The sequence below is a fragment of the Caretta caretta genome, chromosome 10 (assembly GCF_965140235.1).
Source record: "Caretta caretta isolate rCarCar2 chromosome 10, rCarCar1.hap1, whole genome shotgun sequence".
Classification (NCBI taxonomy): Eukaryota; Metazoa; Chordata; order Testudines; family Cheloniidae; genus Caretta; species Caretta caretta.
Genome location: NC_134215.1, coordinates 23,914,631 through 23,939,965, shown reverse-complemented (window position 1 = coordinate 23,939,965; position 25,335 = coordinate 23,914,631). Strand labels below are relative to the sequence as shown.

Genomic DNA, 25,335 nt, shown 5'->3' with positions numbered 1-25,335 from the left:
AGTCAAAGCTGGATGAATTTGGCCCAACATCTTTTCAACTCTATCTATCTTAAGGTTTTATGCTGCTGCTAAGATCTGAATGTTGTCCTCTATGTAAAATCAATTAGCAATAGAAAAGTTCCTAGGAGACTTCATGGTGTCTCTGGCTCCTCTCTTTTCAGGGTCAAAATAACTGCTTGGAGGTAGTGTTTTGGTTTGGTTGATTGGTTGGTTGGTTGGTTGATCTGTTTTTAGTTCCCGGTCACTTTTTGTCTTCTGGTTTTTTAAGATGTGTTTTGATTTGGGGGGGAACAGGGGCAGAGTCCAGAGGTCCATAAAGAAAGTAAAAGGCAGGTACATTTAAAACAAATAATTTAATACTCCTCTACAAAGTGTATCGTCAGCCTATAGAATTCTTTGCCAAGCAGGTCATGCAATCAAATATTTTAGCTGGATTGAAAAGAGGCTTGAATAAGTATGAATAGTAACATTTGTACAGTAGTTGTGCATGCTAAGACACTGGTAATCAAATTTCATACTTCAGAGCATCAGTTGATCAACATGGAGCCTGCCTGGAAGAATTTTTCCCCTCCATGTACAGCATTACACAAGTTATTAGGCACACTGTGTGTGTGGAGGGTGGTGCTGTGGACTTGACAGACCATTGCAAACCTTACTTTACAAAGCTTCACAATAAAACTAAATGGGCTGAAGTAAACTCAGTAAACAATCTTCAGAGTTCAATACCAGAGCAATCTTTGAGCTGTAGGAATGCCAAAAAGCACCTGCAAAATCCTAATAGTTTTATTTATAGATCAGTTATGGAAACTGATTTTTTTGCATAGACTAGAAAAGACTGTCAGGTTATAAATAATATATTTAAAAAACAAAATAAGACTCATCTGTATCTTAACATGAGGCTGAGAAATTCTGTGTCTTTACAGGGGAAAAATATTTGTCAACAGGGAAGTTAACTGGGAGAAATATTTATACGGACCACATAATAACTCTTTACATTTTCAAGACTATGACCCCCAGCTCAAACTAATGTTAAATTTTGAAAACATTATTCTAGCTATATTGAATGAGGTACAAAACCTGTATCTCAGTACTTTAACCAAGGAAAACAACCTACTTGAAACAAAACTGTAAGACAGGTAGTCCTCCAAAAGCATTGTTAATGTGGAAAGAAAGTAAGAAATTTAGTTGATTTAAAACTGTACTACTCTTACTTCATTTTTCAGTTGTTCACTAAACACACACATTAAGAACATAAGAATGGCCATACTGGGTCAGACCAAAGGTCCATCCAGCCCAGTATCCTGTCTTCCGACAGCCAGTGCCAGGTGCCCCAAAGGGAGTGAACCTAACAGGTAATGATCAGGTGATCTCTCTCCTGCCATCCATCTCCACCCTCTGACAAACAGGGGCTAGGGACACCATCCCTTACCCATCCCGGCTAATAGCCATTAATCCAGTTCTCTTTTAAACTCTGTTATAGTCCTAGCCTTCACAACCTCCTCAGGCAAGGAGTTCCACAGGTTGACAGTGCGCTCAGTGAAGAAGAACTTCCTTTTATTTGTTTTAAACCTGCTACCTATTAATTTAATTTGGTGGGCTCTAGTTCTTATATTATGGGAACAAGTAAATAACATTTCCTTCTTCACTTTCTCCACACCACTCATGATTTTATATACCTCTATTGTATCCCCCCTTTGTTTCCTCTTCTTCAAGCTGAGAAGTCCTAGCCTCTTTAATCTCTTCTCATATGGGACCCGTTCCAAACCCCTAATAATTTTAGTTGCCCTTCTCTGAACCTTTTCCAATGCCAGTATATCTTTTTTGAGATGAGGGAACCACATCTGTACGCAGTATTCAAGATGTGGGCGTGCTATGGATTTATATAAGGGCAATAAGGTGCAATAAGGCAATATATAAGGGCAATAAGGTACCGTCTTATTCTCTATCCCTTTTTTAATGATTCCTAACATCCCGTTTGCTTTTTTGACTGCCTCTGCACACTGCGTGGACATCTTCAGAGAACTGTCCACAATGACTCCAAGATCTTTCTCCTGATTAGCTGTAGCTAAATTAGCCTCCATCATATTGTATAGTTGGGGTTATTTTTTCCAGTGTGCATTACTTTACATTTATCCACATTAAATTTCATTTGCCATTTTGTTGCCCAATCACTTAGTTTTGTGAGATCTTTTTGAAGTTCTTCACAGTCTGCTTTGGTCTTAACTATCTTGAGCAGTTTAGTATCATCTGTCATTAAAGTCATTCATGCTTGGAAATCAGACATTCTTTTCATGAAGTTTTGGAATTTTTGCTCTTGCTAATTTTGAAAAAATATTTCTCAGGCAATCAAACTGGACGGTTAAGAACCAGACTTTAATCTGTGTTACACAAGTATTGTTAATACAATTAGAGAAAAGTTCAGAACTCGTTCAGAAAATTAGTTAGCCAGTCCTGTGTCATCAGTAACCTTAGGCAGAGTTTTGATAATTGTTTCCTTCATATTCTGTTGAATCTGAGATATAAGTAGTAAGATTACTGTGGTTTCTCAGGTGAGGCAATCAATTTGAGATAAGCTTAGGTAGAGAGCTGAAGAAATTTACTTGGATCTTCTAATTTAAGGCAGATTATAAAATGTAGGACCATTAGCAAAGACATGTGTTAAGTGTACTGTCTTCAGTCTCAGGAAAAGTGTTCTTTACAATCGTTAACAAAGTTTTAATTTTGAATCTCTTACCTCCAGTTCACTCTGGTTCTAAACTAATGAAGAAGACCATTTCCCCTGTCGGAAAATACTACGTCCCTAAACGTTTCCCTTCTAGGTAACTTACTAAATATGTCCATCACTGTATTTCCAACAATATAGCCCTTGCTAAGAGAAAGGGAAGGTTTTACTACTGCATATACAGAAGATTGATATTCCCTTGGGCCAAATCCTGGTCCCTGTGCCAAGCCTGTGTAAACTGATTTGGCACAAATGGGCTCTGCAGTGGTTGCAGGAGGGAGGGATTTTCCCTCCAGCCACTGAGCAGTAGCAGAGCATCAGTAATGCCAGTCACAGATTTCTTGCATAATAATGCCACAGCCGTGTGTGAGAGAGAGATGGTCAATCCAATCTGTCTTCACACATTGGCTTAGCAGAGTCCCTCAATGGGTATGTCTACATGGCAGCTGGGAGTGACCCTCGCAGCCTAAGCAGACAGACTCATGCGAGCAAGGCTCAAGCCCACCCAACCCTCTACGCTTGAGCTGGGGTGGCTAACCCGAATCTCCGCCAGAGCCACGACGCCCACACAACTATTTTTAGCCTGTTAGCCCTAAGGCTATCTTTATACTGGAATCCAAGAGGTTATTGCAGCTCGGCTGGACATACCTGCACTAGCATGGCTAAAAATAACAGGGTAGACAAAGGGGTTCCGTCTTCAGCAGTGCAGGTCAGTATGCAGGGTCCCTGGCATGCTTGTACAGCCTATGCTGCTGCATTTACACTATTTTTTAGCCGTGCTAGCACTGGTATGTCTGCCTGGGCTGCATTCACACCTCAGAGTGCAGTGTACATATACCCTGAGTGTGAGGAGAGTTCATGTTACATTGCAAATCAAATCACCAAACTGAACAGACCCTTGTAGGCATGGCAATGTCACTCAGTTTGGTCTCTCTGGCCACGCTCCCAACTTCCCCTTTCCCCCATGCTCTGTCATGAAGTACTTTACTATGGAGTACTGCCCCATGGCTTGCTGGGAGGGCAGGGTTCTCCTCCATGGCCTGTCTGTTAACCACTCCCTTCCTTCTGCCCCACACATAGGACCATAGTGGTTCTGCTCACACCAGTGGGGGCAGGAGTAGTTCCTCTGATATCATGAGATTAATCATTCATTCCAGCGAGAGAACCCTGCTCTTCCCCACAGGGTAGCATTCAGGAGAAATACATGAAGTGACTTACTTTTCACCTGTACATGTTTGTCAGCACAGGCCTAATATGTATCTATTTCTGGACAAAAATATATATTTCCCCCTTTAAACAGATTTTGCTTGGCAAGTTTGAGCTGATCGTACCAGCTCACACCTTTGCAGTCACTTCTTAGTCAAAGTTCACTAATCATCTGAGACTTTTACTCTTAAACAGGTTCCAATATTAAAGAATAAAATTAACTGTTTGTTCAACTATCAGGAATGGGTGTGGAAAGCTGTAAGAGCTGAGATATGAAGGCTGAAAATACCCCCTGTGTGTAACCCAGGGTCAGCAGTGTAACATGTTGTGGGGAAATAGTCTCACATCTGCCCCCTCCACCCCAACTTTTTACTACCCACAGTATGTGCTTTTCAGTGTGACTGCAGGTCCAACACATTTTCACAACCAATTCTTTCTTCCCCCATCAAGTTTTAATATGTCTTTATCTAAGCCTATTGTAAGCTAAGTGCTGAGGTGTCAGACCCTGCCCTTGTTACTAAACTCATGAGCACTCAGATCAGCCTCAATGGACAGATCTATGGCAGCTGACCTCTGAAAATATTTCAAAGGAGGTATCCAGATTCTGATTTTTACTACCACCTTACAACTATCATAAAATCTAGAACTAGGAGGGGGCATAAGAATGTAAAATGTATTTGTTTTTTCTTTCTAGCCACCATGTAAGTGTGTTCTATTCTTGCTAAGGAAGGAAAAAAGCCCCTCTACTTTGTCTAAAATTATTCGAGCTTGCGGGGTGAGTGATGGAAAATCTTATTTAAATAAGTTGGAGGGGAAATGACTAGATACAGAGAATCAAACTGAAGTTATGATTTATTAAGCTTGCTTATGTGGCTGACTTTGTGTTTTTGTGTTGTGATAGTTTTTGTTTGACATGAAGGGCCCAGGTGAAACAGTAATGGACGCAATCTAAATAAATAGGCTGGAGCCTTTTGACGTCTTCCAAAATACAATCTGTTTACTCTTTTTGAAATTGCCTTTTATTTCTGCTCTCCATTGTTCTCCAAAATGTTGTCCTGACAAACCAGCACTTGTTTGTTTTTAAATCAAGCCAATTTGGCAGCAGGGAGAAATAAACCAGCTCTTCTAGTTGTAAACTTTTCTGCACTCATAAAAGGTAAAAATGTCCAAATCAAAAAAGCAGTTTACTCTCCAGTATCAAGTTCTGTAGTGTCACTGGTGCACTATGCTATGTTTTACGGTCAGAAAAGGTAGAGGACTGTGACCTTTAGTCACAGAAGTTCTCACTGATCTCAAAGGGTCTACTCACATGAGTTACAATTTGTTGTGAGCAGACCAATGAATGGGTGTGGCTGAGACATCACATCTAGCTTGAATTGGTAGCTTAGGCATGTGGCTTACCAGCTACAGTTACTTATTTATTTTTTCATAGTTTTACTAATTGTGTCTGATTTTATAATATATTTTATATCCACGTACAGATATAAAGGGCACTGTTGCAGGAAGGGTGGGGCTGTGTTTTACCTTTGGAAATACAAACACTCCTGAAAATGTTAAAAGCATTGCTGACTGAACTACTCAGCTGTTTAGGTATGGTATAAAACTGGACTATGTAAACATGTCACTTGTGGTCTGTTATGACTGCTTCCCACAGTGACTATAGGAACCTCCCATATGCAAACATCCTGCCCAGTTGTTGTTTTCTGGGAGAGTGAAGCCAAGGTAATTATTCATGTTAATGTAGATCTTAGAGAAAAGAGATGCAAGCATTTTAAGGAAGAACTGGCACTATGATAAGACTTTCCTTTTCTTTCCTGGTGCAAAAGGGTGGATGTATTTTTTCCCCCTAATTCTAAAATGGGCCTCTCTCCGAATCTGGCACAGTGTCCTTAAGGCTATAACTGGACAGTCTCTGCTCTAATGAGGAATTATGATAATTACATCCCAAGGGTTCTGTACTATATTCCATGGGCTATATTTTCAGTTTACTAGCTTTCAGTTCTGGTCCTGGGGCAGTACAGAGCCCAGCTTGAGCTGTATGTTCTAAGTGGGCTAAGGGACATAATCTTATTCTTTCTTGGGGGATATCTATGCTGAAAACCGAAAAAAAGGCCATTTAGACCCCATCTACCTAATTCCTGCAACAGTTGCTAGAGAATCACAGAGGTACTTCAGACTTTAAGGCCAGAAGGGATCGTTGTGATCATCTAGTCTGACATCCTGTCTAACCCAGGCCATTGGACTTCCCTTAATTAATTCCTGCTTCCAGTCCAAAAGCTGTAGTTGAACTAGAACACACAGTTTAGAAAAAGATCAGTCTTGATTTAAAAATTTCCAGGGATGGAGAATCCACCACGAGTTGATCCTTTGCTTAACTACTCCCATGCATAAAAAATTTGCACCTTATTTCTAGTCTGAATTTGTCTAGCTTCAACTTCCAGCCATTGGATCTTCTTATACCTTTGACTGCTAGGCTGAAGAGTCTTCTATTATCTAATTTCTGTTCCCCCTGTAGGTGCTTATAGACTGCTCAAGTCACCCCTTAGCATCTTTGTAAAGTGGCCTGTGCCTCTCCCCATTCCCCCACATGCAAGGAAGGAGTCAGGCTCCTTATCACTGTATCATTTGTAAAATGTCTTAGAACTGTAACAGAAAACCAGGCTCGAGGGGGTCAGGGGACTCTTCTATACAGAAGCTCCACAGTGAACCAGAAGGAAACTCACTGGCTGTCAAGGGACCATTTTTCTTGTCCTAATAGTTTCCTGTTCCATGCTGTAAAAAAGCAACTTAGTGAGTCTGTACTATTTCCCCATGCAAATCAGCTCCTGAAAGACTCCTGTTGGACTATGGATGTGTTAGGCTCACCTGGCAGTTTCCCCAAAAGAAGTACTGGAAAGGAGCAGTTAGTTAGCACACACTGAAAATCCCATGGATGGGAACCTATGGCCCACTTCCAGAATAAGTCAATGATTAGGGAGAGTCCCAGGTGAAGTAAGGGTAACAGGAAACAGCAGCTGGACAGAAAATGTAAGAATGAAAGCAGACTTACTGACCTACAAGTGTTCTTACGAGACTTCCTTCCCACTGGCTTGGATGTTTGCTCTGAATTTGGATCCTGACCATTTTTAGGGTTCAGACAAATAACCAAGTCTCCAACAGCATAAAGGGTAAGTACAAAGCTGATCTTTGCTAAGACAAGATGTCTGCAATTTCCTCTCTTGTTCCCCTGACTGAATGCAAATTAGTTCAGTTTTTACAGTCAGAAATGTGGTGGAACAATTGATCTATCCTGTAAAATGAAACTGCATGGATTATTTTAATCCTGTGTGGTGTCTGGTGACTAGAAATTGAAAGCACTTGATCCTGCAGAACTAAAGTAATGCAGCAAAGAGGCAAGGGCTGTGCCAGTAGATTTGGTGGGGGGTTTTCCCTCTGTGCTCTTTATATAACCTTATCAAATCCACAAAATCTGTTTTCCAAAACACACAATAATAAGTTCTTAGATGCGTTCCTTGATGTTACAACCTTAAGTATTTTGAAGTTGATTTAAGGTAAACTTTGTGGAGTCTGTTGGGAACAGCGGAGTTTAACTGAGCTACATCTGAATGGAGAGGGCTAGTAGCTACGCTCCCGTGATGTGATCCTACCTGGGTTGATGTCGATGACAAAACTTCCATTGACTGCCATGGGAGAAGGAGTGCAGTTTTATTCTCCATCTTTTAATTGTACTACATAATCTTTTTCTCATGATCATTTCCCTAAGAGGGAACATATTGTGTAGAGCACTCATCTTTGATAAGAGACTAGAATGCCTGGTAATGCACCAGCAGTGCTGGTAGGAGACCGAATACTTTCAAATACAGATGAGTTACTGTGTAGTCATTACCCTGAGCCTTGTATAGTTTGTTACCTTATGGATGCCAGAGTTGGAGAAGTTGTCACTGTTGGGCAAGTTCCTGGCAAACCTTTTGGTGTAGTGCTTGACGTAAGAAAAACTGGAGGAAAAAATCTTCATTGCATAGATACATTAAATGTACCTTTAGAGTGTAAGGAACTAGAGTAAATGAGATCTCATTTGCAATAGTGTGTGCAGGACTGGTCTTCGTAAAAAAGTATATTCTAGAACAGGGAAGCTAAACAGAATACTAGAGGAGCCCAGTTTGTCTCCACACTTTGTATTTTAAAAACACAAACTCAGTATTCTTTTGGAAGGAAACAGAAGGTTCAGTCTGCAGCTGCTGAGTTCAGTAGCAGAACTTCTATTAACTTTGACAAAACTGCATTACTGTCCCACATCGATGTGTCAGTAGAAGAGGGTTTAGAACAAATTCATGAATTAAACAGTAATAAGTCACCAGATGGTATTCGCCCATACTGCAGAACTCCTAACTGTAGTATGTATCATAGAATCATAGAATATAAGGGTTGGAAGGGACCCCAGAAGGTCATCTAGTCCAACCCCCTGCTCGAAGCAGGACCAATTCCCAGTTAAATCATCCCAGCCAGGGCTTTGTCAAGCCTGACCTTAAAAACCTCTAAGGAAGGAGATTCTACCACCTCCCTAGGTAACGCATTCCAGTGTTTCACCACCCTCTTAGTGAAAAAGTTTTTCCTAATATCCAATCTAAACCTCCCCCACTGCAGCTTGAGACCATTACTCCTCGTTCTGTCATCTGATACCATTGAGAACAATCTAGAGCCATCCTCTTTGGAACCCCCTTTCAGGTAGTTGAAAGCAGCTATCAAATCCCCCCTCATTCTTCTCTTCTGCAGGCTAAACAATCCCAGCTCCCTCAGCCTCTCCTCATAACTCATGTGTTCCAGACCCCTAATCATTTTTGTTGCCCTTCGCTGGACTCTCTCCAATTTATCCACATCCTTCTTGAAGTGTGGGGCCCAAAACTGGACACAGTACTCCAGATGAGGCCTCACCAATGTCGAATAGAGGGGAACGATCACGTCCCTCGATCTGCTCGCTATGCCCCTACTTATACATCCCAAAATGCCATTGGCTTTCTTGGCAACAAGGGCACACTGCTGACTCATATCCAGCTTCTCGTCCACTGTCACCCCTAGGTCCTTTTCCGCAGAACTGCTGCCTAGCCATTCGGTCCCTAGTCTGTAGCTGTGCATTGGGTTCTTCCGTCCTAAGTGCAGGACCCTGCACTTATCCTTATTGAACCTCATCAGATTTCTTTTGGCCCAATCCTCCAATTTGTCTAGGTCCTTCTGTATCCTATCCCTCCCCTCCAGCGTATCTACCACTCCTCCCAGTTTAGTATCATCCGCAAATTTGCTGAGAGTGCAATCCACACCATCCTCCAGATCATTTATGAAGATATTGAACAAAACCGGCCCCAGGACCGACCCTTGGGGCACTCCACTTGATACCGGCTGCCAACTAGACATGGAGCCATTGATAACTACCCGTTGAGCCCGACAATCTAGCCAGCTTTCTACCCACCTTGTAGTGCATTCATCCAGCCCATACTTCCTTAACTTGCTGACAAGAATACTGTGGGAGACCGTGTCAAAAGCTTTGCTAAAGTCAAGAAACAATACATCCACTGCTTTCCCTTCATCCACAGAACCAGTAATCTCATCATAGAAGGCGATTAGATTAGTCAGGCATGACCTTCCCTTGGTGAATCCATGCTGGCTGTTCCTGATCACTTTCCTCTCATGTAAGTGCTTCAGGATTGATTCTTTGAGGACCTGCTCCATGATTTTTCCAGGGACTGAAGTGAGGCTGACTGGCCTGTAGTTCCCAGGATCCTCCTTCTTCCCTTTTTTAAAGATTGGCACTACATTAGCCTTTTTCCAGTCATCCGGGACTTCCCCGGTTCACCACGAGTTTTCAAAGATAATGGCCAATGGCTCTGCAATCACAGCCGCCAGTTCCTTCAGCACTCTCGGATGCAACTCGTCCGGCCCCATGGACTTGTGCACGTCCAGCTTTTCTAAATAGTCCCTAACCACCTCTATCTCCACAGAGGGCTGTCCATCTCTTCCCCATTTTGTGATGCCCAGCGTAGCAGTCTGGGAGCTGACCTTGTTAGTGAAAACAGAGGCAAAAAAAGCATTGAGTACATTAGCTTTTTCCACATCCTCTGTCACTAGTTTGCCTCCCTCATTCAGTAAGGGGCCCACACATTCCTTGGCTTTCTTCTTGTTGCCAACATACCTGAAGAAACCCTTCTTGTTACTCTTGACATCTCTGGCTAGCTGCAGCTCCAGGTGCGATTTGGCCCTCCTGATATCATTCCTACATGCCCGAGCAATATTTTTATACTCTTCCCTGGTCATATGTCCAACCTTCCACTTCTTGTAAGCTTCTTTTTTATGTTTAAGATCCGCTAAGATTTCACCATTAAGCCAAGCTGGTCGCCTGCCATATTTACTATTCTTTCGACTCATTGGGATGGTTTGTCCCTGTAACCTCAACAGGGATTCCTTGAAATACAGCCAGCTCTCCTGGACTCCTTTCCCCTTCAAGTTAGTCCCCCAGGGGATCCTGGCCATCCGTTCCCTGAGGGAGTCGAAGTCTGCTTTCCTGAAGTCCAGGGTCCGTATCGTGCTGCTTACCTTTCTTCCCTGTGTCAGGATCCTGAACTCAACCAACTCATGGTCACTGCCTCCCAGATTCCCATCCACTTTTGCTTCCCCCACTAATTCTACCCGGTTTGTGAGCAGCAGGTCAAGAAAAGCGCCCCCCCTAGTTGGCTCCTCTAGCACTTGCGCCAGGAAATTGTCCCCTACGCTTTCCAAAAACTTCCTGGATTGTCTATGCACCGCTGTATTGCTCTCCCAGCAGATATCAGGAAAATTAAAGTCACCCATGAGAATCAGGGCATGCGATCCAGTAGCTTCCGTGAGCTGCCGGAAGAAAGCCTCATCTACCTCATCCCCCTGGTCCGGTGGTCTATAGCATCATTGAAACAAGCCTCTGTACCAGATGACTGAAAGGTAGCTAATGTAATGCCAGTTTTTTAAAAGGGCTCCAGAGGTGATCATGGCAATTACAGGCTGGTAAGCCTAACTTCAGTACCAGCAAAATCGGTAAAAACTATAGTAAAAAGCAGAATTATCAGACACATAGATGAACACAATTTGTTGGGGAAGGGTCAACATGGCCTTTGTAATGGGAAGTCATACCTTACCAATCTATTAGAATTCTTTGAGGAGTCAACAAGCATGTGGACAAGGGTGATCCAGGTGATATAATGTAATTCGATTTTTGGAAAGCCTTTGACAAGGTCCCTCACCAAAGGCTCTTAAGGAAATTAAGTAGTCATGGGGTAACATGGAAGGTCCTCTCATCTATCAGTAACTCGTTAATAGGTAGGAAACAAAGAGCAGGAATAAATGGTCAGTTTTCACAATGGAGAGAGGTAAACATTGGGGTCCCCCAAGCTTCTGTACTGGGACCTGTGCTATTTAACATATTCATTAATGATCTGGAAAAGGGAAGGAATAGTGAAGTGGCATAGTTTTCACATGACATGAAATTATTCAAGATAGTTCAGTCCAAAGCTGACTGCAAAGAATTACTGGGGGATTTCACAAACCTGAGTGACTGGGCAACAAAATCCCCTAACCCCGGCCCTGGCTTTTGTATGCAGAAAAGCAATTGTTGTGGCACTGGTGGGCCATGGAGTTTTTATTGCATGTGAGGGGGGACCTCAGGGGAAAAGAAGGTTGAGAACCCCTGGTCTAGGTAATACTTAGTCCTGCCATGAGTGTAGGGGACTGGCCTAGATGCCCTCTTGAGGTCCCTTCCACTCCTATGATTCTATGAAAATGGCAGATGAAATTCAACAGTGATAAGGACAAAGTAATGCACACTGGGAAAAAAATAATGCCAACTACACACACATAACAATAGGGTCTAAATTAGCTGTTACTGCTCAAGAAAGAGATCTTAGCATATTGTGGATAATTCTCTGAAAACTTCAGCTCAATGCACAGCTGTGGTCAAAGAGGCTAGGAGAATGTTAGGACCTATTAGGAAAGTGGTAGATATATACCGTGTATACTCATTCATTAGCCTGTTCATTTTTAAGCTGACCCCCCCCCCCAAGATGCATAGGTAAAAATAGTAAAAACTGTATGACTCTTTTATAAGCCGACCCTATATTTCAGGAGTTGGCAAACTTTGGCTCCCGGCCCATCAGGGTAAGCTGCTGGCGGGTCAGGACATTTTGTTTACCTGGAGCATTCACAGACACGGAACCCCTCAGCTGCCAGTGGCCGCAGTTTGCCGTTCCCAGCCAAGGGGAGCTGTGGGAAGTGGTGCCACTTCCCGCAGCTTCCATTGGCTGGCAACACCAAACCACGGCCACAGGGAACTGAGGGGCTCCATGCCTGCAGAGGCTCCAGGTAAATAAAATGACAATGTATTAGATATTCAATTCAATGATTTCATAGGGTTTAAAATCATCAAATTTTGGTGTAGACCTGTTTATAAGCCGACCCCCGCTCTTTGATGCATCACTTTTTTAGCAAAAATATTCGGCTTATGAACAAGTATATACGGTACTCCTATATAATTCTATGGTGCACCCACACCTTGAATACTGTGTCCAGTTCTGGTTGCCCTATCTCAAAAAGGATATAATGGAACTAGAAAAGGTTCAGAGAAGGGCAACAAAGATAATCAAAGGTATGGAATGACTTCCATCCGAGGGGAGACTAAAAAGATTAGGGCTGTTCAACTTAGAAAAGAGATGATTAAGGGAGGATATGATCAAGATCTATAAAATCATGAATGGTGTGTGGGGGAAAGTGAATAGAGAATATTATTTACCCTTTCTCACAATACAAAAACCAGGTGCCACCCACCTAAATTCATAGCGAGCAGTTTAATACAAACAAGGGAAAGAACTTTTTCATATAACGCACATTTAACATGTGGAACTCCAGTGCTGTGAGATGCTGTGATGGCCAAACGTATAGCAGGGTTAAAAAAACTAGATAAATTCATGGAGGATAGATCCTTCAGTGGCTATTAGTCAAGATGGTAGACAGTGTAACCCCATGCTCAGGGCAACCCTAAAATCTCTGACTGCCAGAAGCTGGGAAAGGAAGAAGGGGTGAAACTCTCTCTAAAATTGCTTTGTTCTGTACACTTCCCTTGAAGCTCTGTTACTAGACAGTGTCCGAGACAGGATACTGTGCTAGATGGATCATTGGTCTGACCCAGTATGGCCGTTCTTACGTTCAATGAGAACAGGAGTAGGCACTCTGGGCCTGAAATGCTGAGCATTGTCAACTTCTAAACGGTGGTGCTTAGGAACTCTTGGGACTGGCTCCTGTCTGGGAAAGGATCTCCACTGAAGTACACAGAGGTTATGAAGGCTATATATGTTATGAGACAGATTGTATCAAGTAAATCAGGGTGCAAACTTTAGCCCTGAAGGATTAGGAGACACAGAATTCAGGTGGTGCCAAATCCTGTGTGGTGTTTAGTTCTTATTCCAGCAAATTTCTGATGACTTCAATGAGTTTTGGCTAAGGAAGGACTTCAGACTTTGTGCTGCATAGAAGAAACTAGCAGAGTCAGAAATAGGAGAGAATAGCAAACACCGTTTTAAAAGAGAGTCTCAGACAATGCTGCCCTTGGTCTCATGCACCCTTCAGCAGCCATGGCTGGGAGAAGAAGAGCACCAAAACCTAGTATAGATGCTGTCTGGGTGTTCGTACAGACACAGCCACTGGTTTTGATCTACCTAGCTTTTTACATTTCAAGCACCAGAGTTTCTCCATGGCTTCTCCTCAAAACACCAAGAGACCTGGGTTCACTCTTGTAGGGCAGGGCAATGAAAAAGGGGTGGCTCAGGCAAATAGAAAACCATTGAATGAAAGAAAAAAAGCAAGGGATAAAGAAGCTTTGCAGTCACAACTGTCAACTTAAAACTACAGAACAAACCTACTGATCTTTCTAGCCACTTTACATCTTAAAATAACCTGTTAAGGGATTTACCAGCCTACTTTCATTGGAGCCGAATTGGCCCTCTCATTCTCATCTCCAAGTCGTCCTGTCAGGGAGACTCTGCACCTGGCCAAGTGGGGTGTGAGGCTTTGACTCAGTCTTGTGACCTTAAGCATACCTGCCATGCTCCAGCCACTGGCATTGCAGGGAGCTCAGGATGAGACAGGAACTAAACATCACACAGAATCATAGACACTGGAAATGAAGATGTCTTAGAATATCAGTCCATCTCCTGACCAGTGCAGGTTTGTTCCCCTTTGTAATTTTCCTGTGTTTTTGACATTCCGGTATGAAAAACACCTAAAATGCCAGCCTATGCCAAACCACTTAAATGCTTTGGGCCAGATTCCTCCCCACAATCTAGCACTAAGTAAATAGTGCCATACTTTGGGAAGAGTCCTAATACCTCCTCCCTTGTGGAGCATGGTGCTGTCCAGCATAAGTAAGGGTGGCAGAACATAGCCTGTGCACATCTGAAAAGCAATGCTGTAACACACCATAGCAATGTCTGTGTGCTTTTTTGTAGTTGAGTTCTCTAAGCAGTGGGTTGGGGCAATGACATTCTTCTTGCACGCAAATGCCAGGGATGTACATGGGAGGGTGGTTACAAAGCCAGCCTTACCATGGAACAGGCAGGAGCTGAACAGGTTTTCCACACAGCTCTGCTAATGCATCTCAAAAAGAAAAGGAGTACTTGTGGCACCTTAGAGACTAACCAATTTATTTGAGCACAAGCTTTCGTGAGCTACAGCTCACTTCATCGGATGCATACTGTGGAAAGTGTAGAAGATCTTTTTATATACACACGAAGCATGAAAAAATACCTCTTCCAGAGAGTGGGGTGAGAGGAGGTATTTTTTCATGCTTTTTGTGTATATAAAAAGATCTTCTACACTTTCCACAGTACGCATCCGATGAAGTGAGCTGTAGCTCACGAAAGCTTATGCTTAAATAAATTGGTTAGTCTCTAAGGTGCCACAAGTACTCATTTTCTTTTTGTGAATACAGACTAACACGGCTGTTACTCTGAAACCTGTCATAATGCACCTCAGTATCCCCTGGTATTATCCCCAGTTTTATGGTCCAAAAGAAAAGAATCATGCCCACTGCAATGTTGTCTTTACTAGAACGCAGAGAGCTTGTATTTAACATTATGTTTATCTAAATGTTACACAATTCTAATAATAGCAACAAAAAGCTGGTGTTGGCTACAACCTGCAGCACAGAGCTCAACCTTCCAAATGGAGGACGATCTTCTGTCACTGCCGTTATTCTCCAGCTAACAATGGCAGCCATGCTGCATGCTCACTAAATTGTGAAACAGTGCACAATGCTCTTGTGATGAGGTCATGGGCCAGTTCCACTGATCTAGGAGCAGAAATGGTAACATCTGCACATGTGAAGATGAAGGGTAGTAATTTGCCTTCTCAGTGAAGAGACAAGATATAGAGGCAGGTAGAAAGTGACATGTTGTGGCCATGCAATTTAAATGGAGAAGTGTAATAAGCAAGTGAGACTTTGTACAGGGCAAAAGTAAAATAGGCAGAATTTCCTTGTGGGATTTACTTATTTAGATTAAGTTGGTGGAAAGGTCCAATGGGTGCAATTTCTACAAGTTTTTGTTTTTACCAGTTCAACTGGTATTCCCCATTATATTAGGAATATCAAACAAGTAAAAGCTTTCAGACCAGTAGAATCATTTTGAAGGCAGAAACTGTATGTACTAACCACAGCGCACAACATAGTCACCACTACAGTATCAGTTACAGACAGCCCTACGCCAGTGTAATGCATTGATCCAAGATTTTATACGTCTAATTAGATCAGTTTTTACAAGAAGCCTAATTCCAAAGGAAACCAACTAAGTTTTCAGAGGCATTACATGAAGTTCACAGAGTAAGATATAAGCTGTTCATCCAGGACTGTGTGTTTAAAACACACCCAATGGACCAGGGGTTGAGAGATTAAAGATCTTTAGGGGTCTGAATTTTCACTGACTTTTTTTTTTTTTTACACAAGTGATACAAAACAGAACACAAATGCAACAATGCATCAGAGGATCAGTTGCATCCCCACACCCATGGTATTGGCCCTTTTAGATATTTTTTGGTCCTTTCCTCTGTCAAGGTAGTGGTTTTAGAAGGAACATGAGGGACTGGCTGTGTTTGTCTGGAAGAGATTCTGCCGCTTTGCAAAGACAAAAAATATCTGGGATTCAGAAATGGGTTCCAGACCTCATTAAATAAATAACTCTAACTGGTTCCAAGATAGCAAACCTTTTCAAAGAACACTCGCTTCCCCAGTTCATAAAGCTAGCCTGCTGAGTTGGGGAAAGAATTTGGCACATAAGCAAAAGGTTTTACTAGTTGTATTCATTTCTTGAGAAATGAATGCAAAAACAAACTGAAAGGAGGATTTTTAACATGAAGTGTCTCTGCAACTCATTGTCTAATGACTAGTAGATTTAAACAGAATCATGAATAACTGCTTTTCAGAAGAATCATAGACCAAAGGCAGAACAAAGGCAATGAGGAAGCTTGGTCATAGGTTTTGGCAGCTGTTGCTCAGTGCCCCTTCCCCTTTGTTAGCTTGTCAAATGCCTGGGACCTTCTAGGTCCAGTTCTTACGTCATTGTTATCTTTTATGACACATTCTCAGGGTTCAGGAAAAAGGGCATGTCTTCTAGCCTTAACTACAGCTAAAATATACCAAACTGTTCAGCAGGTAGTTCTTTTTCATCCCTGCTCTCGCTTTCTCTCCTCCTTACATCTACACCCGTACTCTTGAGATAGTGTCATAGCCACCATCCTTAAGGACAAAGAGCATGGACAGAATCCCCATCAAATCCGATCAACCATCTCTAACAAAGGATTTGCTGAGTGACCCCAGACACTTTCCCTTTCCTTAACTGCTGTCTTTGGAACAATGAACTAGGGTCAGGTATCAAAGCTAGAGTTCTTATATGGCAGTGCAGTGAATTACCACTAGGCTAGAGACTCTCTGAAGCTCTGGTTTGTTGTCCTGAAATATGTGATGACAAATTGGAAAGATACATTGAAACTGTGAGCGGCTTAACAAAATAAGCATATGAAAATGTCAAGCTAAAGAAAAACAGAAACATAACCTTGAACCCAAACTTGGCACCAACTACCAGTTTTCTTTAACATATCCCAAGCATGTGTTGTACTTTTCTTTAGTATTCTGTTGTAATTACCTTCAGACAACTTGGGAGATTGTAGGATGACTAATCTATTGGTGCTATGTAAACGTTAATTATTAGCACTATATCTCACCAACTCTTGGTAACGCGTACTTACACCAGAGGGATTCTTTAAAGAGAGAGAAAACAATGCAATTTTCTAAAGAACTCTGCAGACTTTCCTTTCCAACATGTAACATACAAAATAATAACTTCCTTATGTAAACTGAATGTTACTTTCTTCAGATTTCATATAGCAAGTTACTGAAAAGAACTGTAGTGTTACGGGGACACAAATCACAGTTTTCTAAACTTGATTTTAAAAAAGAACTCCAATTTTAAGTTTTTCATCTAGACTGTAGTAAATGTTTCAGGTATATTTCAAATGTGGGAGATTGTTTGATAATATCCCTATCACCATGTGACAGGTTGCTGATATCACTTTATATTCCTATGGATACTCTTTACTCTACTTTAATACTAATAATTTCTACAACTTCAGGCAAACAGGATGGCAGGAAAAGCCCTATTGTTTCCAAATGCACGTTGAAGCAAACAAGAAAACTTGTCATCTTTGCAAGAGAAAGAGGCTTTTCATGGAGAAACTAGCTAGTCTAACTGAAGTCAGACGAACGGATCCCAGTGAGGGACAATTTAACAAGATTCCAGTCAACATATATCTATCAGTACAGAGACAATATCTCTTGTTGACTTTGTTCTACATGTTTTAGCTAATCAACTAATACTGAAAAGAATTACTGCGAAGCTAACAAAGATGGAATTTAAATACAAAACTGGCTATTTAAATACCATCCAGGCAGGGTTTGTATAAGTGTGAAGGAGAGAGGTAAGTCATGTTTGAAAAGTCAGATTGTCTGATCCACCAAAGAACAGTAGACTATTTTTCAGAGCACACCCAAGCTGTAACTTAGGTTAAGGATGTGGGAGAGATATTTATATCAAAGGGGATGGAACAACTTTGAGCATGAATTGCTGAAGACTGTAGTGGCATTTTATAATCCTAATAAATCAGAGGGCAGTCTTCAAACAAGAGAAATGTAATATTTTTATTCTCCAAAACCTAGAAAGGCCTCAAGCCAGCTTCTGATTTGGGTGAGAAAATTGAGGAAAGTCTCTACCCAGTTTGTTTGGCATATGTGCTGCAAGTTTGTGTTTTTGCAGCTACAATTTACAAACCACTTTAGGCCCCTGGAAAGCTTGACCCTAAACAATAATGCAGATTTTGTTATTGTTGCCAATAAAACAACCAAAAAAGATTCCTGCACAGAAAAATGAAACTTCTCTGCTAGCTATTACATAATCTGTTTTTCCTTTGCATAAATTCAAGAAGTCTCTTTTAATGAGGATTTATTGCTCACTTAAATTATTAACTTTGTGTGCTAAATTATTAATGAAAGAGTGAAGGATTAAATAATTCAGGTCAATGTAAGAGCTCTGAGAGTCTGGAACTAAATGAGATAGCATGAAGGCCTTGGGGGAGCTTCTGTAAGTCAAGGGTGACTTGACTTGCAGAAGAAAATAAAAATGGGTTGATCTCACAATCATTGCACCTGGCAATTGGAATTATGGGTGCAGAAAGGTCTTCAGGATAAGAAAAGTATGTGGCTAGAGGGCTAACCTTGGTCTGTCATCCATAATCTTCTTCCACCTGTTTTACTAGTCCCGGTTATAAAATGAAAGAAATCTACAAAGTTAAAAAGCCCACATGGGCACTGGTTTTGCCTGTCCAGAATTCTCAGTTTTCCCTGAACTAGATTAATGAAAATTCATAATTAAAATTTTAAAATACTTAAGTTAAAATAAATGTTATGTGTGGGCTTTCCCCTTGTTGCTTTAAAATAAATATGCAATATTAAAATCTTCCCCTTCTTCCAAAATTGAGGCATGCTGCTGCTTGTAGGATTTTTGGTACTTTCTGTTTGATTTGTCTCCAAGGTTAATGCACCATGAACAAAAAAACAAAGCAAAATATTAATCAAACAAAAGCTGTTCAAAAATATGTACTCTGTCAGGGGCCTTGAAATCCTTACGGTCCTAAAATACCTTGCATTTGCTTGCATTTTTTAATTAATGTCAATTAGCAAAAAGAGGCAGTGCTTAAGTCACTTTCTTACTCCTCCTCCTTCCTCTGACATTCCAGCTTCAAGCAGCATCATAGTGTATCTCCTGAGGCACGTTTTGCATTATGGCTTTGTGGTGCAGTAAAATCTTATTTTGCTGCTATGCTAACAGTTCTTCTTATGGCTCTAAATGCAACTTGTGATCCCATTTGGAGAACATTAGTAAAGCTATTTAGTAATGTGCCAACAAAGGTGCTTTTAGTTGAATATTTACCTCACCAATTAAAACTCTGGTTCTTTCTGTCCTGAATCATATACCTTGTCGCTTCCAACCCCTATTACTTCTGCAGTCATTTTCTTACCTTAGCAAGGTGTGTTTGTAGTTTGTTCTTTGTATCAGCTATTTCAGCAATGCGATTGGTAAAGGCCAAGTTGGTATCAGTAAATTGCTTCCACATTTCCTCAGATACATTCTCCAGTGTGTTTTCTGTTTCTTCACGGAGCTTGATGGAGTTGGCCCGTGCATTCTGAGAGTGCCTGATATTGTCATCACTGAACTTTGCCCATGTCTCAGGAACTGAAACTCTGGAAGAAAACAATTTGAACTGAGAGGAAAAGAATGAAGTCCTCAGCCGAAATGAGGCTTGCATTCAATTACCACAACTGCAAAGCACTTAATGAATTAAACACTTAAATGCATGAGCTAACTTGGGGGGCTCATTCCATTATCTTATTGTTCCACACTGGAACCAGTTTGTGCAGGAGAAACAGAAAAATGTTTTCAATTTTGAACAAACTTTCAGAAGAGCTACTGCTTTTACAGTTTTCAGAGTAACAGCCGTGTTAGTCTGTCTTCGCAAAAAGAAAAGGAGTACTTATGGCACCTTAGGGTATGTCTACACTACGGAATAAGGTCGAATTTATAGAAGTCGGTTTTTTAGAAATCGGTTTTATAAATTTGAGTGTGTGTGTCCCCACAGAAAATGCTCTAAGTGCATTAAGTGCATTAACTCGGCGGAGTGCTTCCACAGTACCGAGGCAAGCGTCGACTTCCGGAGCGTTGCACTGTGGGTAGCTATCCCACAGTTCCCGCAGTCTCCGCTGCCCATTGGAATTCTGGGTTGAGATCCCAATGCCTGATGGGGCTAAAACATTGTCGCGGGTGGTTCTGGGTACATATCGTCAGCCCCCCGTTCCCTCCCTCCCCCCGTGAAAGCAAGGGCAGACAATCATTTCGCGCCTTTTTTCCTGAGTTACCTGTGCAGACGCCATACCACAGCAAGCATGGAGCCCGCTCAGGTAACCGTCACCCTATGTCTCCTGGGTGCTGGCAGATGCGGTACGGCTTTGCTGCACAGTAGCAGCAACCCCTTGCCTTCTGGCAGCAGACGGTGCAATACGACTGGTAGTCGTCCTCATCGTGTCCGAGGTGCTCCTGGCCGCGTCGGCTGGGAGCGCCTGGGCAGACATGGGTGCAGGGACTAAATTTGGAGTGACTTGACCAGGTCATTCTCTTTAGTCCTGCAGTCAGTCCTATTGAACCGTCTTATGGTGAGCGGGCAGGCGATACGGACTGCTAGCAGTCGTACTGTACCATCTTCTGCCAGGCAGGCAAGAGATGAGGATTGCTAGCAGTCGTATTGCACCATCTTCTGCCAGGCAGGCAAGAGATGGGGATGGCTAGCAGTCGTACTGTACCATCTTCTGCCGAGCAGCCATGAGATGTGGATGGCATGCAGTCCTTCTGCACCGTCTGCTGCCAGCCAAAGATGTAAAAGATAGATGGAGTGGATCAAAACAAGAAATAGACCAGATTTGTTTTGTACTCATTTGCCTCCTCCCCTGTCTAGGGGACTCATTCCTCTAGGTCACACTGCAGTCACTCACAGAGAAGGTGCAGCGAGGTAAATCTAGCCATGTATCAATCAGAGGCCAGGCTAACCTCCTTGTTCCAATAACAACGATAACTTAGGTGCACCATTTCTTATTGGAACCCTCCGTGCAGTCCTGCCTGAAATACTCCTTGATGTACAGGCACCCCCTTTGTTGATTTTAGCTCCCTGAAGCCAACCCTGTAAGCCGTGTCGTCAGTCGCCCCTCCCTCCGTCAGAGCAACAGCAGACAATCGTTCCGCGCCTTTTTTCTGTGCGGACGCCATACCACGGCAAGCATGGAGCCCGCTCAGCTCACTTTGGCAATTAGGAGCACATTAACCACCACACGCATTATTCAGCAGTATATGCAGCACCAGAACATGGCAACGCGATACCGGGCGAGGAGGCGACGTCAGCGCGGTCCCGTGAGTGATCAGGACATGGACACAGATTTCTCTGAAAGCATGGGCCCTGACAATGCATGCATCATGGTGCTAATGGGGCAGGTTCATGCTGTGGAACGCCGATTCTGGGCTCGGGAAACAAGCACAGACTGGTGGGACCGCATAGTGTTGCAGGTCTGGGACGATTCCCAGTGGCTACGAAACTTTCGCATGCGTAAGGGCACTTTCATGGAACTTTGTGACTTGCTTTCCCCTGCCCTGAAGCGCATGAATACCAAGATGAGAGCAGCCCTCACAGTTGAGAAGCGAGTGGCGATAGCCCTGTGGAAGCTTGCAACGCCAGACAGCTACCGGTCAGTTGGGAATCAATTTGGAGTGGGCAAATCTACTGTGGGGGCTGCTGTGATGCAAGTAGCCCACGCAATCAAAGATCTGCTGATATCAAGGGTAGTGACCCTGGGAAATGTGCAGGTCATAGTGGATGGCTTTGCTGCAATGGGATTCCCTAACTGTGGTGGGGCTATAGACGGAACCCATATCCCTATCTTGGCACCGGAGCACCAAGCCGCCGAGTACATAAACCGCAAGGGGTACTTTTCGATAGTGCTGCAAGCTCTGGTGGATCACAAGGGACGTTTCACCAACATCAACGTGGGATGGCCGGGAAAGGTGCATGATGCTCGCATCTTCAGGAACTCTGGTCTGTTTCAAAAGCTGCAGGAAGGGACTTTATTCCCAGACCAGAAAATAACTGTTGGGGATGTTGAAATGCCTATATGTATCCTTGGGGACCCAGCCTACCCCTTAATGCCATGGCTCATGAAGCCATACACAGGCAGCCTGGACAGTGGTCAGGAGCTGTTCAACTACAGGCTGAGCAAGTGCAGAATGGTGGTAGAATGTGCATTTGGACGTTTAAAGGCGCGCTGGCGCAGTTTACTGGCTCGCTTAGACCTCAGCGAAACCAATATTCCCACTGTTATTACTGCTTGCTGTGTGCTCCACAATATCTGTGAGAGTAAGGGGGAGACGTTTATGGCGGGGTGGGAGGTTGAGGCAAATCGCCTGGCTGCTGGTTATGCGCAGCCAGACACCAGGGCGGTTAGAAGAGCACAGGAGGGCGCGGTACGCATCAGAGAAGCTTTGAAAACCAGTTTCATGACTGGCCAGGCTACGGTGTGAAAGTTCTGTTTGTTTCTCCTTGATGAACCCCCCCGCCCCTTGGTTCACTCTACTTCCCTGTAAGCTAACCACCCTCCCCTCCTCCCTTTAATCATTGCTTGCAGAGGCAATAAAGTCATTGCTGCTTCACATTCATGCATTCGTTATTCATTCATCACACAAATAGGGGGATGACTACCAAGGTATCCCAGGAGGGGTGGTGGAGGAGGGAAGGAAAATGCCACACAGCACTTTAAGCACAGCACTTTAAAAGTTTACAACTTTAAAATTTATTGAATGACAGCCTTCTTTTTTTTGGGCAATCCTCTGTGGTGGAGTGGCTGGTTGGCCGGAGGCCCCCCCACCGCGTTCTTGGGCGTCTGGGTGTGGAGGCTATGGAACTTGGGGAGGAGGGCGGTTGGTTACAGAGGGGCTGCAGTGGCAGTCTGTGCTCCAGCTGCCTTTGCTGCAGCTCAACCATACACTGGAGCATACTGGTTTGGTCCTGCAGCAGCCTCAGCATTGAATCCTGCCTCCTCTCATCACGCTGCCGCCACATTTGAGCTTCAGCCCTGTCTTCAGCCTGCCACTTACTCTCTTCAGCCCTCCACCTCTCCTCCCGGTCATTTTGTGCTTTCCTGCACTCTGACATTATTTGCCACCACGCATTCGTCTGTGCTCTGTCAGTGTGGGAGGACAGCATGAGCTCGGAGAACATTTCATCGCGAGTGCGTTTTTTTTTCTTTCTAAGCTTCACTAGCCTCTGGGAAGGAGAAGATCCTGTGATCATTGAAACACATGCAGCTGGTGGAGAAAACAAAAGGGACAGCGGTATTTAAAAAGACACATTTTATAAAACAGTCGCTACACTCTTTCAGGGTAAACCTTGCTGTTAACATTACATACATAGCACATGTGCTTTCGTTACAAGGTCGCATTTTGCCTCCTCCCACCGCGTGAACGGATTTTGGTTGAATGCCAGCAAACATACACTGCAATGCTTTGTTCTACAGTGATTCCCGAGTACGTGTTACTGGCCTGGAGTGGTAAAGTGTCCTACCATGGAGGACGAAATAAGGCTGCCCTCCCCAGAAACCTTTTGCAAAGGCAGAACCGCAAATACCAGGGCAAAGTAATCCTTTCACATGCTTGCTTTTAAACCATGTATAGCATTTTAAAAGGTACACTCACCAGAGGTCCCTTCTCCGCCTGCTGAGTCCAGGAGGCAGCCTTGGGTGGGTTCGGGGGGTACTGGCTCCAGGTCTAGGGTGAGAAACAGTTCCTGGCTGTCGGGAAAACCGGTTTCTCCGCTTGCTTGCTGTGAGCTATCTACAACCTCCTCATCATCATCTTCTTCGTCCCCAAAACCTACTTCCGTATTGCCTCCATCTCCATTGAAGGAGTCAAACAACACGGCTGGGGTAGTGGTGGCTGAACCCCCTAAAATGGCATGCAGCTCATCATAGAAGCGGCATGTTTGGGGCTCTGACCCAGAGCGGCTGTTCGCCTCTCTGGTTTTCTGGTAGGCTTGCCTCAGCTCCTTCAGTTTCACGCGGCACTGCTTCGGGTCCCTGTTATGGCCTCTGTCCTTCATGCCCTGGGAGATTTTGACAAAGGTTTTGGCATTTCGAAAACTGGAACGGAGTTCTGATAGCACGGATTCCTCTCCCCAAACAGCGATCAGATCCCGTACCTCCCGTTCGGTCCATGCTAGAGCTCTTTTGCGATTCTGGGACTCCATCATGGTCACCTGTGCTGATGAGCTCTGCATGGTCACCTGCAGCTTGCCACGCTGGCCAAAGAGGAAATGAGATTCAAAAGTTCGCGGTTCTTTTCCTGTCTACCTGGCCAGTGCATCTGAGTTGAGAGCGCTGTCCAGAGCGGTCAGAATGGAGCACTCTGGGATAGCTCCCGGAGGCCAATACCGTCGAATTGTGTCCACAGTACCCCAAATTCGAGCCGGCAACGTCGATTTAAGCGCTAATCCACTTGTCAAGGGTGGAGTAAGGAAATCGATTTTAAGAGCCCTTTAAGTCGAAATAAAGGGCTTCATTGTGTGGACGGGTGCAGGTTTAAATCGATTTAACGCTGCTAAATTTGACCTAAAGTCCTAGTGTAGACCAGGGCTTAGAGACTAACCAATTTATTTGAGCATGAGCTTTCGTGAGCTACAGCTCACTTCATCGGATACAGTGTTCCTATAGCTTTCTTGGGTTTTGGAGTAGATATCAGTTAAAAAAAGTGCACAGCCATTTTGTAAGATTCTCAAGCCAATGACAGTTATCCATTGTCTGATGTACCTTAGTGCCAAAGAACCAACTTTAGAGATTAATTGTCTTGTAAAAGTATAAATGTGTATGAAAGTGGCTGACATACAAAGGATTTATATTCATTGAGTGCACCACCAGAGATGTACAAGTTTGAACCAGGTCAGAATAAAGGGAAAGAAGGATGTAAAACTAGTTCAGGCAGCAGGAGGAGGAAGAATGGAAAATTTATCCAACTTTCAGGAAGTTAAGTGATTTACATTAATCCCACAAACAAATCTTCCTTTTTCCAGTTAACGCTTGTAAGACAGGCAATCTAAGGTCTCATTGCATCTGGCTTCATTACCCAGGCTAAGTTTCTTTTTGTTTTGCTTTTTAAAGAATGACCTGTTCTTAGATAATTTCCTCCATATACTTAAGCACAAAATTA

General features: G+C 43.2%; 1 protein-coding gene across 1 annotated transcript in view; it reads right to left on the bottom strand.

The window, feature by feature from the left end:
* Positions 1 to 25,335, bottom strand: part of TEKT5 (tektin 5) — a 70,334-nt gene that overhangs the window by 26,639 nt on the left and 18,360 nt on the right. Inside the window, exon 5 of the mRNA XM_048867806.2 lies at positions 19,562 to 19,784. Within this exon, the coding sequence (XP_048723763.1) occupies positions 19,562 to 19,784 (223 nt within the window). The remainder of the gene's footprint in view (positions 1 to 19,561; positions 19,785 to 25,335) is intronic.